At 45.7% G+C, this 16,131-nt stretch overlaps 1 protein-coding gene across 1 annotated transcript; it reads right to left on the minus strand.

Moving 5' to 3' along the window:
• Positions 1 to 8,327: 8,327 nt before the first annotated feature.
• LOC130474612 (zinc finger protein 239-like) lies at positions 8,328 to 9,213 on the minus strand. The gene has a single exon (XM_056846308.1). It carries the CDS (start codon positions 9,211 to 9,213, stop codon positions 8,362 to 8,364), a length of 852 nt encoding a protein of 283 aa, XP_056702286.1. The 3' UTR covers positions 8,328 to 8,361.
• Positions 9,214 to 16,131: the final 6,918 nt, after the last annotated feature.

The following is a 16,131-nucleotide window of genomic DNA, read 5'->3' on the forward strand; positions in this document are numbered from 1 at the left end:
AAAAATCCCGAGGGTTTGAAAATAAACTTTAATCATCACTGTTAGTTAAACATTAAACGTAGAATGATATTTGAATATGTATTTTTATGATAGAGAACTTTTAATTGAAAATATTAATTTATGATGGGTTTATAACGTTGTTTTGCGGACCGTAGTTTAGTTCTCGCGGACCCCCGGGGGTCCATGGACCCTCGGTTGGGAACCAGCGCAGTAAAGGAAGCCACATCCTTCAATTGCAAGATCTGAGCAAGGCTGTCAAAGACTGGACATTTTGGAGGACTTTCATTCATAGGGTAGCTATGAGTTGGAAGCGACTTGATGGCACTTAACACACACACACACACACAACAGTTGGGTTGCCTTGACCTGGATGGCCCAGGCTAGCCTGATCTCGTCAGATCTCAGCTGCTAAGCAGGGTCAGCCCTGGTTAGCATTTGGATGGGAGGCCACCAAAGAAGTCCAGGGTTGCTGTGCAGAGGGAGGCCCTGGCAAACCACCTCTGCTACCTTGCATTCATGGCTCATTACCAATGCTGTTTGCTCCACACCCATCTCTCCCCTGGACATCACAGACTCTTCTGCATACCACACCTAATCCCATCACAACTGCTATTCACATTTACATACTGTTAACATTTACATACTAATGCTTCTCTGAATTCACTCTCCTCTACTTAAAGACAGATGGATTCACATTCTAGCTGTATCTGAAGAAGTGAGCTGCAGCTCACGAAAGCTCCTACCCTGCCAGAAAATATTTTTGTTAGTCTTTAAGGTGCTACTGGACTCTTGCTCTTTTCTACCACCTCTGTTATAGTCTCTTGCCATGAACCCCCCCCCCCAAAAGGGGATCGTCAGGCACTTTGGGAGGGGTAGCAAATACGGTAGAAGACAGAGCCAAGATGCAGGATGATCTTGACAGGCTGGAGAAGTGGGCTAGAACTAATAAAATGCACTTCAACAAAGACAAATGTAAAGTTCTGCATTTAGGTAGGAAAAATCAAATGCATAATTATAGGATGGGGGAGACTTGTCTGAGCAGTAGTGTGTGTGAAAAAGATCTTGGGGTCTTAGTAAACCAAACACTGAACATGAGTCAGCAGTGTGATGCTGTAACTAAAAAGGCAAACGCAGTCCGCGAAGTGATGGTATCGCTTTATTCTGCTCTGGTTAGACCTCACCTAGAGTACTGTGTTCAGTTTTGGGCACCACAATTAAAGAAAGATGTAGACAAGCTGGAACGTGTCCAGAGAAGGGCAACAAAGATGGTGAGGGGTCTGGAGACCAAGTCCTATGAGGAAAGGTTGAAGGAGCTGGGTATGTTTGGCCTGAAGAGGAGAAGACTGAGAGGGGATATGATAACCATGTTCAAGTACTTGAAGGGCTGTCATATAGAGGAGGGTGCCGAGTTGTTTTCTGTTGCTCAAGAAGGTCGGACCAGAACCAACGGGTTGAAATTAAATCAAAAGAGTTTCCATCTAGACATTAGGAAGAATTTTCCAACGGTTAGAGCGGTTCCTCAGTGGAACAGGCTTCCTCAGGAGATGGTAAGCTCTCCTTCCCTGGAGGTTTTTAAGAAGAGGTTAGATGGCCATCTGTCAGCAATGCTGATTCTGTGACCTTAGGCAGATGATGAGAGGGAGGGCATCTTGGCCATCTTCTGGTCACTAGGGGTGTGGAGGGGGAGGTAGTTGTGAATTTCCTGCATTATGCAGGGGGTTGGACTTGATGGCCCTGGTGGTCCCTTCCAACTCTATGATTCCATGATTCTATGATTTACACACACAACGGTTGGATTGCGGTTGAATAATGCACTTGGCAGCTGGATTTCACCGTTTATGCATGGGAGGTTTTGCCTTGGATTTGCCGCTCTCTAGATGCACCTTTTCCCCATCCAAATTCTCAGAACTCAAAAATAAAGCCCCATTCAGAGTTTTGAGAATTCAGATGGCGAAAATGTGTATGTAGAGTGGCAAATCCAAGGCAAAACCTCCCATGGCACATGTAAAACAAATGGCACATGTAAAACGGCAAAATGCACTTGCAAACGGTTGTTAGCGTGTTGAAAGTGGATAGAAAGTGCGTTATTCAGTATGTGTGAATTTAATAGGCATGCTCCTCTGATCCTGGAGAGAATAGGGATGCATCATGACTCGTATCCATTTTTGACTAGTAGCCATGGTTAGCCCTCTCCTCCATGGACATGTCCACTCCCCTCTTAAAGCCTTCCATGTTGGCAGCCATCACTGCATCCTGGGGCAGGGAGTTCCACAATTTAACTATGCGTTGTGTGAAGAAATACTTCCTTTTATCTGTTTTGAATCTCTCACCCTCAGAAAGCGCTAAATGTGAACAGAAAAGCCCTTTGGGCATGCTCAGAGGCCAGGGTTGCCAACTTTTCAGTCAATCTCTATGTCTACTCCCTTCAGAGCGGCTTGATGTCCAGATATTACAGGCAATAATATTTATCTCCATGCTGTGGGAAAACGGCCTCCTGATTTCCGGGCCTGTTTTTTGACTGCCACATCACATTCGAGGCACAAGAGTCGGGTAGGGGCAATTTTTTCTCCCCTACTCAGCCGGCAGGCCACCACATACACTGTTCTGAAAATCAGTGCCTGCTTTACTGAAGGGAAGGAAGGGGGAAGAATGGTCTTAGGACAGTTAAACAATCTCTCCGCCTAACCTACCTCATAGGGTTGTTGTGAGGGTAAAAAGCTGGAAGGGCTTGTTAGCAAGTGTTAGCAAAAGTATATACAATCTATTTTTAGATGGAAGGGAGTGAGGGGGAAGTCATTATAAGTTTAAATTTACTATTAATAATAATTTGATATTATTATTATTAATTTTCAGAAATAGATGATGATGTATATGCTGATAATTTGAATGGAAAAATAATAAAAAATATATTTAAAAAAAAGCTGGAAGGGCTTGTACGCTGTCTCTGAGCTGAATGAAGGATGTGTGTGGGGGCAAACATGTGAGAAACGCGGGGGGCACACAGAAATCGTAGCATTGCATCCAAGGAGATGAGGCGGGATAGAAATGTTTGAAATAAATAAATAAATATTCCTTCTAAAGGCAAGACCTGGGATGTGGGTGTTGTGTTGAGGGGTTGAATCTCATCCTGGGGAGCCACGGTGCTAGCCCTGATAGCTGCACCACAGACATGTTACTGGGACAGAACTGTACATAAAAAACAAATGACAAATAATAGCAGTTGGAATCTATTGGTTTCCTTCCAAGCCAATCCATTGAATTTCTGAATGGCCACTGGAAATCATTAAACCAATGGGTATTGGTGGTTTGCAAGGTGATCAGGAGGCACTATATAATTATTTATTTCCAGAATAATTATTTTGTACCATCGAATGGCACTGTGCAATTCTTTATTTCCCCAACATTAGTAACAATCCCAGAGGGATTATACACACTATCACTATTACAGAACTTCAAAATTACAAGGAGACCATGATGTACATGTATCATCCAGTTCATATTCTCTTGTTCACTGAATTAAACTCCAGGCAAAAAATTATCCTTGGCTATTTAAATGAAGTGTTTTTGAAAGATGTAAAACTTGATCAATTTTAACATTTCCCAAACCATTGCTTCAGAGAAAAGGTCCAATAATGAACACCCCTCTGTGCTGTTAGCATCCTGGATCACATGAACACATGAAGCTGCCTTCTACTGAATCAGGCCCTTGGTCCATCAAAGTCAGCATTGTCTACTCAGACGGGCAGCGGCTCTCCAGGGTCTCAGGTAGAGGTCTTTCACATCACCTACTTGCCTAGTCCTTTGAACTGGAGATGCCGGGGATTGAACCTGGGACCTTTCCGCATGCAAAGTAGACGCTCTACCACTGAGCCACAGCCCCTCCCAAAATACTTTCCCTGACCAGGAATCGAACCCGAAAAGAAGGTAGCAAACAGTGTTGTGCCACGCTGGAGAATGCAGGCATCGATCCTGCTACTTCTCGCATGCTAAACAAGCACTCTACCACTTGAGCTAATTCCCCATTGTTGGTAAAAAAAGGGGGGGTTCACATCATCCTGAGAGGGACAGAGACTCCAGGGGTAGTAGTGTGGACATGGGGCCAAGGCAGGCTTCTCTCCCCCATAGCTCTGGCCAGCAAAAGGAGGTCGCAGACAAGGCTATCCAGTGCTGGAGAATGCAGACATCGATCCCACTATCTCTTGCATGCTGAGAGCTTATTCTCCTACACTGGAAAAGGCCCTGGTCCTGGAAATGACAATGGGGCTTTGGAGAGCCTGGCCTGCTATCTTCAGCTCTCAGGATGCTCAACACATAAAGCTTGTTCGGCTGTGATTTGGGAGTGTAAGGTGTTGGATTAAACGCTGGAACCTAATTTGATTGACAGAGGGCTCTGTGCTCCTCTAGAATCAGCCCCTCCCTTCTGGTGACAGTTACTTGTAACCAACTGACGCTGCCAACTGTCTCTGTCACTCATTGCCTCACTCTCTCTCTCACGATGTCACACTGTTTCAGTTAAGATGAGGTAAATGGTATAGAAACCTCTAAAGGAAAATGTTGCTTGTTTTAAAATACTTTATGGACGTTTATTAAAACAGTTTTCTTCAATTTTAATACATGTGCTATACATATTCCTCCACATTTATAGTTTTGGCTGTTTTGAACTGTGCTGCTTGAAACAGGTGGAATATCCTGCACCAAGTGAGTGCTGGAATATTGCCCCACAGAAGGGATTGGATTAATTTCCATTTTCCCCTCCTACAAAAGAACGGGTGTTTAATTCTCAGGCAAGCACATGCAGTGTGGCGGGACCCTGAGAAACATTCTTTAAAAGCTGCCCTGACTGAGTGGCTTGTTACATCCTGCCGCTATGCTCCGCCACGCAGCGGCAGAAGAAATGTGGGCTGCAGGACCCAATCAGCCCCCCACCCTACCCCCAGCTAGCTCACGCAGCTGGTCAGAGTGGTCTGCTAATAACGCCAGTTCAAGGATCATGGGCCATTGTGTCCCAGTGACGCCACAAGGCTTTGTTTTTCTCTGTCCCAGACAAAACTAGCTACTGTGCCAAAAGCCACAGGAAGCCTGCCTAATACAGGTGTCAATTATATTGCCTCTCGCATGCCAAGGGACCCCTCTGCCGCTTAGCTAATGCCCTTTTGTTGGCAGGAGAGGAATAATTTTATCCTGAGAAGGAAGGAAACTCCAGAGGAGGTTGCCAGGGTGTGTGGGCAAGGCAGCTAGTATGGATCTCACCTTAACTGGAAGCCTTAATTGTTTGGCAGGTGTCAGGCTGTGGGCCAAAAATAATCCATGCAGGTGAATTTGCATAAAACACTGACACACTCTACTCCCAGCATTCTGGCTTTCCAATAATTTTGTTTTGTTTGCAAAGGCTAGGGTGTCAGGAGGTAAGAATGCTGGGGGAAATGAAGGAAGGTTAAGAATTAAGGTTGGAATTAGATAGGCAATAGAGAGGCAACAGCAATCCTGGAAGAGAACAAATTGAATGAGTACAGTCTTTGGAGAACTGTTTCTTAATCACTGGAGACTTTTATCTAATCTCCCTCTGGTTTAAACCAGGGGTGGGGAACATCAGGCCCGGGGGCCGTTTAAGGCCCACAAAATCATTTGTTCTGGCCCTTCATGGGTCCTGGCAGATCTCTAGTTCAGAAGGAACTAAGCCTGGGGATCCGCCCCCTCCCACGGACAGGAATAGCCTCTATTCAAGGTGGATGTGAGTTTGTTTTGCTGAGAAAAGGAACAATTTCCCCCCTTGCAGAAGAGGCAATAGCTATGGAGCCGCTAGGACTGCCCAAGAAACTGTGTTAACCCTTTGCCGAGGATAAACGTATTCCCTCTGTACTATAAGAGGGATGGGGGCAGAAGTGGTGACAATGGAAGGGTTAAAGGGGGCAGGCCCAGCATGCACACGCGGGGCGAGTTCTTAGCCAGCGTGACCTCATTTCACCCCTGCAGGCGGAGGAAGCAGGAGCCGACTGTAGAATCCGGCCCCGACCATGTGGAGCAGGAGCAACTCCGGCGTGTGGCTGGAGACCATCCTGTGCCACCAGGTGGGCGAGTGCACCACCGGTTGGATGCCTGCCTGCTTGCCCGCACCAGGGGGGTCGTCTGGGGCAGCTGCCTGCTTGGGGCTTGGTCAGCTAATTTTTAAGTTGACAATTTTGTATGGCCAGCGAATGATGTTATAAATATCCAAATGGTCCTTGGCGGAAAAAAGGTTCCCCACCCCTGGTTTAAACCTTGATTGACCACTGTCTAACCAGCAGCTAGTATCGAGCTCAGCGACCAACAAGATTCTTGGGGTAAAAGCTTTCGAGAGTCAAATAACCAGGGGCAGAGATGGGTTAACTTTGGTACTCTCAGGAGCAGTCTCTGGAGCAAGCTGAATCAAGTTGTGCCTGTGTTGCTACTGCAGCACAGCGTCCACTTGAGGACCTCGACCGGGGGGGGACCCCACATGGGGGGGATCCAGACCAGGGCCAAGAAGTTTAATCTGCTTTGAGTCTCAGTGAGAAAAACGAGCTATAAAAAAAGCTAAATGAATAAATACATTTTGTTAACCAAACAAGCTTCCCTGCTGGTGATGAAGCTCTACAATTAATAGGGACTTTGCAGTTCTACAGCAAAAGTCTAAGAATACTTATGTTCCTTACACATTAACTTGTGCAAAACCCTACCTTTAAAAAAAACAAACCCCACAACAACAGCAAGTTTACAGCATTTTTCTATGGATATTTAAAAATGCCTAACGGTGGTCCTAGGTGCTGTAAATCTGCTTTACATTAAGGGTATCTAGGATGTAGTTTTCTTAGTCCAGGGAGATTCCATAAGTAGCCTCAGGCAAGCCACTCACTCAGTTTCAAGTTTCAGAAGAAGCACATGAATGATTAGTCTGCCATGCAGAGGTATAGTGAGTATCATGAAGTACTCCACCTTATCAAGTCACATAGAAATCTTGCATGTTTGTTTAAAATTAGAGGATTTCATTCTTCGCCAGAGTCCCTGCTTAAAGCCCAATACATCTCACAAAAACGAGAGCCCACCAGACACAAGAAATTGAATAAAAATAATATATTTTGTATTTATTAAGCAAGGCCCTGGTGTTCCATTTAAATCAATATTACCTTGCCAAGGTTGAGAACTTCAGGGCAATCACTGAGACCGTCTATGTCAATGTTCTCCTAAAGTGAATTTCTGAATATGTATAACAGGGCTTTGCCTAAATCCTTTCCTTTATTAATTATAATAATGGATTAAATTGTTGTAGCCATGCACTTGCCCAAAGAACCTGATGCTGTCACCCAGGTGTTTTGCCATTTTCTCCCCATACTTCCACAGAATTGGCTCCTAACACTGACGTGCAGATGCTCACAAGTCCAAAATGTTTCCCCAATCATAGCTTCTTTCTCCCCATGGAATGTATTTATTTGGGCACCACTTCAACATTTAGTGGTTATCATCAGAAAGAACCAGAGAAGATGCCCCTAGCCCTGTCTGGCTTCACATCCAACAAACAACTGTGTGCTTTATCAGTCATACAACTTCGTTTCGGGCAGGTTCACACACGCGTTTTATCACACAATGGCTTAGAGTTCTCAGTAAGATGAGGTTCCTATCAGAAAAGGATTGTATCTGAGGCAACGCGAAAGCTCTGCTTGCAATTACTGGGTCCGCAACAGTTCATTTGAACATGCAAAACCTGTCTGATTAATGTTTGTTTGGTGGGGGTCTAACTTCAAGATGATAGTACTTTAATATACATAGTGCAGTATATATGCCAATTGTTTACAGATGCATCATAAAGGACAACAACTTAAAAAAAAAAACAGTAAAGACAGATTGGTATGCATTAATAACTTAAAATATACCCAACTGATTGAATTACTGAATTAAATAGATTCTGCACCAACTAAGAAGTATGCCCTAACAGATTAATACATATTTAATAGGAGATATTAGAATTTTCATAGCTGTTGATGATTAGGTCTTTTTTTCTTTATATTTGTTCCTTTTTGTTACAAAACAGGAAATGTATATTAAAGTACTGTAACACTGGATTTTTTCATTCCCATTTTTATTTCACCCTTGGATTGCCAGCTAATTGTGGGGTTTCTTTTTTTGGGGGGGTACAATGTTGCTGCACATTGCCCTTCGTTTGGCATGAAATGTTCAGAATGCACATACAAACTTCAGTCCTAATACAAGCCCACTGCCCTGAGGCACCGCTAGTTTGGAAATACTGGCAAAGCACTGTTTCTTCTAAGCTAATTTGCTCAAGAGCAAAGTTTTAATCTCAGGAAGAAGAAGGAAACATAATAGAATAGGAACCAGTTCCTTGCCAAGTCAAGGCTTTTTTCCAGCATGGACTCTCTGGTGTGAAATGAGGTGCGATTTCTGATTGAAACTTTTCCCACAGTTGGGGCACTTATAAGGTTTCTCCCCAGTGTGAAGCCGCTGGTGTATAATTAGCCCAGAGTTGAAGCTGAAGCTCTTCCCGCAGTCCTTACATGTATACGGCTTCTGCCCTGTGTGAATGCCTTGGTGAGAAATGAGATGCGACCTCTGGTTGAAGCTCTTCCCGCAGTCTGAGCATGTGTAGGGCTTTTCCCCAGTGTGGATTCGCTGGTGGATCACGAGGCCTGAGTTATAACTGAAGCTTTTCCCACAGTCGGGGCATTTGAAGGATTTCTCTCCCACGTGAGTCCGCTGATGCGAGAGCAGATGGGACTTCTGACTGAAGCTCTTCTTACAGTCAGAGCAGTTGTAGGGCTTCTCCCCAGTGTGGATTCTCTGGTGTATGACGAGACCAGAGTTGTAGCTAAAGCTTTTCCCACAGTCGAAGCATTTAAAGGGCTTCTCTCCTGTATGGGTCCCCCAGTGGGAGGTCAGGTGTGATCTCTGGTTGAAGCTCTTCTCGCAATCAGGGCACTTATAGGGCTTCTCACCTGTGTGGATCCTCTGATGCACCATCAGACCCGAATGGTTGCGGAAGGTTTTTTCACAGATGATACACAGGTAGGGTTTCTCTCCCAAATGGACAATTTGAGGCTTCATGAGGTCGGAGTCCCGATGAAAGCCCTCCTCCTGCTTCCTGCGTGCAATCGTGCTCTCTCCGATGTGGATCAGCTGCTGAATGACAATCTGGTCCAGATTTTTGAAACACTTGCCCTTGCGGTGAGCTCCTTTGCCTTGCATTTTGGCTGAAACGGCTGTTCCTTGCCTCTCTGGCAAATCCCTGCTCTCACCATCTCTTTCTTGTTTGCAGCTAGGAAAAACTCTCTCTGCAGATCTCCCCGCTGGCAACATGTCGGTTTCCACTTGCTCTGGATCTTCTTTTACAGGCACCTGTTCCTCAGTTGCCATCTTATCACCTGTCGAGACAAACAGAACTAAGGACTGGAAACATTCTGTGTCTTTCACTTCCCCCTCCTCAGGCTGCCCCTACAAATCCAGACAATCAGGTGGGGAAGAAACAAATAACAATCAGCGTGAATAAGTGTATGCAGTCTAAGACCTGAATTGTCACTGAAGCTTGTCTTGCAGCTAAGTTAACATGTGTGAACATATAAAGCTACCTTGGTGTCCCTGATGAGGGCAGAAAGGTGGGGTATAAATCTTGTAAATAAATGAGAACCTATTGCATCCTGAAATCCCATTAAGTCCCCTTCCTACACCCTTCATTTATTTATTTGGATGTTTATATCATACTTCCCCCTCAGTGGGACCCAAAATGGCTTACAACCTCCCCTGTTCCATTTTATCCTCAAAACAACCACCCTCTGAGGTTGAATGTGTGTGACTCACCCAAAGGAATGCAGCAAGTTTCCACGGAAGAGTGGGGATTTGAACCTGGGTCTCCCAGATCCTACTCTGACTCTCTAACCACTATACCATGTGGCCCTAATCCTTGCAGATTTGATTCAGTCACATAACACAGTTAGTGGACAGTGCTGGAGCTTTGTGAGACTAGAAATGCAATTCACATGAAACACTGTTAACTGTTGGCCTATAGTTCAAGCTACATGGATTCATGGTCTAGATCGGTATAAGGCAGATTCACATGTTATATTAGTGAGCTAGGTGGACAAACTGGGGAAGGCACTGGCAAACCACCCCGCAAACAAAGTCTGCCTAGAAAACGTCGGGATGTGACGTCTCCCCATGTGTCAAGAATGACTTGGTGCTTGCACAGGGGACCTTTACCTTAGGTGGACAAATGGTCTGCCTCAATATACAGGCAGTAGCACTTTCTAGGCAGAATCCAGTTATTCTTTCTGCAGCCCTTTCCATGAATCAACCCAGACGCTACATTTCTATGGTGTACAGGGGTGTAGTGGTCAGAGGAACACACAATCTGAGAGACCCAGGTTGGAAACCCCACTCTGTCACAGAAGCTTCCTGGATAACCTTGAGCCAGTCACACACACTCAGCCTAACCCACCTCACAAGGTTGTTGTGAGGATATAATGGAGAAGAGGATAATGATGTAAGCTGCTTCGAGTCCCCATTAGGGAGAAAGGTGGTGTATAAATGAAGTGCATTTTTAAAATCATAGAATCATAAGAGTTGGAAGGGGCCATACAGGCCATCAAGTCCAACCCCCTGCTTAATGCATATCAGCCTAGAGCAGGATCAACCTAGAGGATTAGCCTAGAGAAAGGTAATCCTACCTTTCTTCCAACAAACTCAGGGTGTTTCTCCTTTCTCTATTTTATCCCCACAGTCGACTTGTGAGGTAAGTCAGGCTGAAAGTCTGTGACTGGTCCCAAATTTACCCAGTAAGCCTTCTGGCAGTTGTAGGCATGAGTCTTTCAGTTCCTTTTCCAACATTTTAACCACTACACCACACAGTACAAAAAAGATGGGCAGTAAGAGACATAATAATTCAGCCTGTTCTAACTGATAGGCTTTATTTATTGCTAGAGCAAAGGGAGAAATACCACAACAGGAGGCAACTTGCCCTCTGTGATTAGCCCAGCAAACAACAGATGGAAACAAATTTGATGATTTCCTTACGTGGATGTTCTGGGCTTGAGTTGTCTTTGGCTCTAGAAATCTGGACGCCTGGTTTCAAGGGCCCCTCACCGTCACCTTCCATCGGGGCAAGGTATTCCTTGGACTTCAGCCGCCAATTCTGGGTGGAGATAGACAAGAATAATGGACCAGTTCGATTTTCTACCTTTAAACAGCACGACACAGAAAAGAAAGCAACAGATTTACTGTAATTCCCTACACCTCTCTGTCTGCTATTATAAACTAAACCAGCAGGGCCTAGCAACATAAGCCTTTTGGGGAAAATGGGTAGGAATTTGAACTCAGGTCTTCCTAGTCATACCAAATTGGTTCTCGTGCTGGCTGTACACACTCGCTTGGTCAGAGGGGGAAAAGCTAATCCTGATTTGTTATGGCACCTGCATTTGGGCTTCACAACAGACCAAATGCAGAATTTGTCAGACTCCTGTCTCCAATCCTGGCCCTGCACTAGGGGAAGAATGGGTGGGTATTCACGACCAGCAATTAACCAGGTTTCTTGCCTCCTGTGAACAAACTCTGGTTTGCAACATCTAGATTGAGCTTTGGAGCTGTTCTGCTGCATTACAAATATATCTGGTCAACATTTGCAGAGGTGCACATTAAAAGTAGAGGCACCTATCTCTAAACATTCAGGAACATATAGTGAACATTTTGTGAATTTACCCAAGAGAGTTATAATTGGATGACATTCCCTTGCACATGTCCACTGTGCATTGCTCCCTGTTTTCTGCTAACACTAGGTGACCCATGGGGACAGGTACAGTGGCTCACATTTCCATGCAAAGCATTGGGAAATCAGGCATCTTTGTAACACTGCTGATCTTTGGAATGACCTTAGAAACACAGAACATAGAAACCTGGAACTCAAAGGGATCCCAAGGGTCATCTAGTCCAACCCCCTGAACAATGCAGGAAATTCACACACACCCCTCTATTGACCCCTGCTCCCAGAGGAAGGCAAAAAACTCCAGGATCCCTGGCCAATCTGACCTGGAAGTAAATTCCTTCATGACCCCAAAGTGGTGATCGGCATTACCCTGGGCATGTAAGAAAGGCCACAAGAGCCAGGCAACCACTGGCTCATCCCTTCCTGCCCTCATTCTCATGATCTGCCTAGGTTCACAGAATCAGCATTAGCTGTCAGATGGCCATCTAGCCTCTGATTAAAAACCTCCAAAGAAGGAGAGCCCACCATCTCCCAAGGAAGCCTGTTCCACTGAGGAACTGCTCTATCAGTCAGGAAGTTCTTCCTGATGTTTAGCCGAAAACGCTTCTTATTTAATTTCAACCCGTTGATTCTGGTCTGACCTTCTGGGGGCAACAGAAAACAACTCCGCACCATCCTGTACATGACAGCCCCTCAAATACTTGGAAGTTGGCTACCATATCACCTCTCAGTCGTCTCCCCTCCAGGAAGGGTTGCCAACCTCCAGGTACTAGCAGGAGATCTCCTGCTATTACAACTGATCTCCAGCCAGTAGAGATTAGTTCCCCTGGAGAAAATAGCCACTTTGGCAATTGGACTCTATGGCAATGAAGTCCCTCCCCTCCCCAAACCCTGGCAACCCTATCTCCAGGCTTCTTGCCTACCTGATGTGGACCTGAAGAAATTATTCCAAGGTAGGCAATCCAAGCCTGAATAGAGTTTTATGATTCTGTTTGGGTGGAAAGAAGGAACATTTCAAAGCATCCCAGGTAAGGCAGGGGCTGAAACGCCAGTTCATTTTGACGGTGCCATTAAAAAAATACTATACATTTCATCCTAGAGGTGTTAATTGTAACACAGGGTGAAAACGCACGGGAGGTTTCACCTTGGATTTGCCGCTCTGTAGATGCACATTTCCCCCATCTGAGTTCTCAAAACTGCACGGGGGCTTATTTTTGAGAATCTGGCCGGCGAAAATGTGCATTTAGAGAGCGGCAAAGGCAAGGCAAAACCTCCCGTGCGCTTTCGCCCACGGTGCAGATTTCCCACACAAGCTCAGCCCAATCCAGGCAGCGGCAGCCTGGCCAAATGCTCACATCCATTCGAGGGCAGCCCCCACCTTAAAGCATATGTCGTACGCCTGCAAGGAGGCTCTTTCCTGCTTTCTCCCCGCAGGTCCTGGGCGGGCTGCTACTCATTGGGAAGACCTCGCGGCAGAGACCGCGAGTCTTCTTTAGGGCCCGGGCAGTCTTCTCCCCGGTCGGGTTCGCAGGGCAGCTGACCCCCGGGTCTCCCCGCCCACAGACCTTCGCGGATGGAGCTGCAAACAGCGGCGCCGACTACGGCGGCCGCCCGCACCCATGCAGGAAGCCCGTCTTTGGCAGCTCTCCTCGGCAACGCGGCCAAGAGCAGCGCCCTCTACCGGCACGGCTCGAGGAAATCCTCGTCGGAACAGGAAAGCATCCGAATTAAATTGGAGCTAGAGGGAGGGGGCTAGAAGAGGGGGCCCTGTGGCGCAGAGTGGTGAACTGCAGTACTGCAGTCAAAAGCTCTGCTCACGACCTGAGTTCGATCCCGACGGAAGTCGGTTTCAGGTAGCCGGCTCAAGGTTGACTCAGCCTTCCATCCTTCCGAGGTCGGTCAAATGAGTACCCGGCTTGCTGGGGGTAAAGGGAAGATGACTGGGGAAGGCACTGGCATGCCAACCCTGTGACGTCACCCCATGGGTCAGGAATGACCCGGTGCTTGCACTGGGGACCTTTTCCTTTACCTAGAAGAGGGGGAGAGGAAGGCCCAACAACACATGGATTGACTCAATAAAGAAAGCCAATGAAATGCCTCAATTACCTTCAATTGCCCAATCAGGAGTAAACGAGTCTTTTATTAGGCCAATAAAAGAGCAGCGCGCGTGGAGCTGTTCTCAGGAAAGCGTCAGAACAGTCCACCCAGTACAAAGAAAGACATCGTGTTTTAAACACGTTAGGATGGACAGCACTAATTACAATTAGAGCCAATACACATGAGATTCGTGTCTATACAACCATTAGCATATCCAATTAAAGTGGTCTTCAGGCATTCACTTTAGGTGGCCAAATGATCCCTAATGAAGAACCGAAACCTAACATTCCTTTCTGACACTCCTGGTGTCTTAAATCACTGGTCTTAAGGCCTTGTTAAGGCTGTTGGTGGTACCAGGCCTGTAGGGATGATCTCACTGGCACCTGATAGCAATGGCTGCCAGCTTGTGCTAACTCATATTCACACACTAGTGAATATGAACCAAAGATTAATTCTTTACCCCTTATACATGGGGCAATGCATTTATATACGTGTGCAGAATATATATATGTGCCTGATGTTATGCCCTTATATCTGAGCATAGCACCTTATAAATCTGTGATTGTTCATACAAGTGAAATATATATTTTCCCATAACTGAAGTTTATAGGCACTTCAGATTGACTCAATAAAGGAAGCCACAGCCTTCAGTTTGCAAGATCTGAGCAAGGCTGTTAAAGATAGGATGTTTTGGAGGACTTCAGAAGCGACTTGACAGCGCTTAACACACACACACACACACACACACACACAGAAGGGCGGTGGGAGAAGTTTGGGAGCCAGCCATGATGCCCCAGGATAGCCTGATCTTGTCAGATCTCAGAAGCTAAGCAGGGTCAGCCCTGGTTAGTTATTGGATGGGAGACCGCTAAGGAATGGCAGGGTTGTTGTGCAGAGGAAGGCAATGGCAAACCACCTCTGGAAGGGAGAATAATATCAGCATAAAAAAATATTCAAGAGAGATGGTTATGATAGTGTAAGCAGTGTGGGAAAACAGGATCTGATGAAGAACCTGCAGACCAGAAGACAGTATGAAATGGAAGGTCCCTTTTCTTCAGAGCGCAAGTTCAGTCTCTGGGGTTGACCATTTAGAAATCTTCCTAAGCAATTCAGGGGGATGTGGAATGGTGCTGTTCAGCTCAATCTCATCAGATCTTGGAAGATAAGCAGGATCAGTGCTTGGATGGGAGACCACCAAGGAAGACTCTGAAGAGGAAGACAAGGGCAGCCCACCTCTGCTTCTCACTTGCCTTAAAAGCTGCTTGTTGGGGTCGCCATGATTCAGTTGCAACTTGATGGCACTCATGTATGTAAACTGTATAGACTTGCTCTCAGGCAGAGTAAGACAAATGCTGAGATAGAGGACTAAGGTTACCAACCTCCAGGTACTAGCTGGAGATCTCGCTATTACAACTCATCTCCAGCTGATAGAGATCAATTCTCCTAGAGAAAATGGTCGCGTTCGCAATTAGACTCTATGGCATTGAAGTCTTTCCCCAAACCCCGCCCTCCTCAGGCTCCACCCCAAAAATTTCCAGGTATTCCCCAACCCGGAGCTGGCAACCCTATAGAGGACCCAATGGCCTGTCTCACCATTGAACATCTTCATGTTTATATTGGTGAACAAGAATGGCTTGGAAACTGGAGTTGAAAAAGGAAGGGAATTTTGTGATCTGCAGCAAACTCCTCCCTCCTTCCCTTCATCCCTTAGTAAGGCAGAAGGCATTTGGATGACTGTACTGACAGCTGAATCCTAACCATAGTTAGACCCTTCTATAGCTCTGTTTAGGATTGCACTGTTAGTTATGAGGAGACGTGGGGGGTAGCATCAAAGATTTGGAAATTTGTAACACACCTTGTCCCTTAGGTTCAGGCAGGTACCAAATACAAAGCAGAAAACATTAAAAGCATACACCTTTTAAATAATCAGAAGCCAGCTGCTGGATGTAATTTCTATTATTACTTTAGTGCATAAAATATTTTGCTTTACAAAAGAATAAAATGAATAGGTTCTTGCCCAAAGTGGCTTAAAATTTAAAAAACAGACACAAGATTTTTTAAAAAGGGAAATGGAGAGTGAAATACATGTGACTTAGTATACTTGAACTTAACCTCTGAAAATATTTTTAAAAATGGGACTGTGGCTCAGTGGTAGAGCACCTGCTTTGTATGCAGAAAGTCCCTGGTTCAATCCCCGGCACATCCAGTTAAAACAATCAGGTTGCAGGTGAAGTGAAAGATCCTGGAGAGTTGCTGCCAGACAACACTGGCCTTCACAGACCAGTACAAGGCAGCTTCACATGTTCAACAGTTTT

Source organism: Euleptes europaea, chromosome 1, assembly GCF_029931775.1.
Source record: "Euleptes europaea isolate rEulEur1 chromosome 1, rEulEur1.hap1, whole genome shotgun sequence".
Taxonomy (NCBI): domain Eukaryota; kingdom Metazoa; phylum Chordata; class Lepidosauria; order Squamata; family Sphaerodactylidae; genus Euleptes; species Euleptes europaea.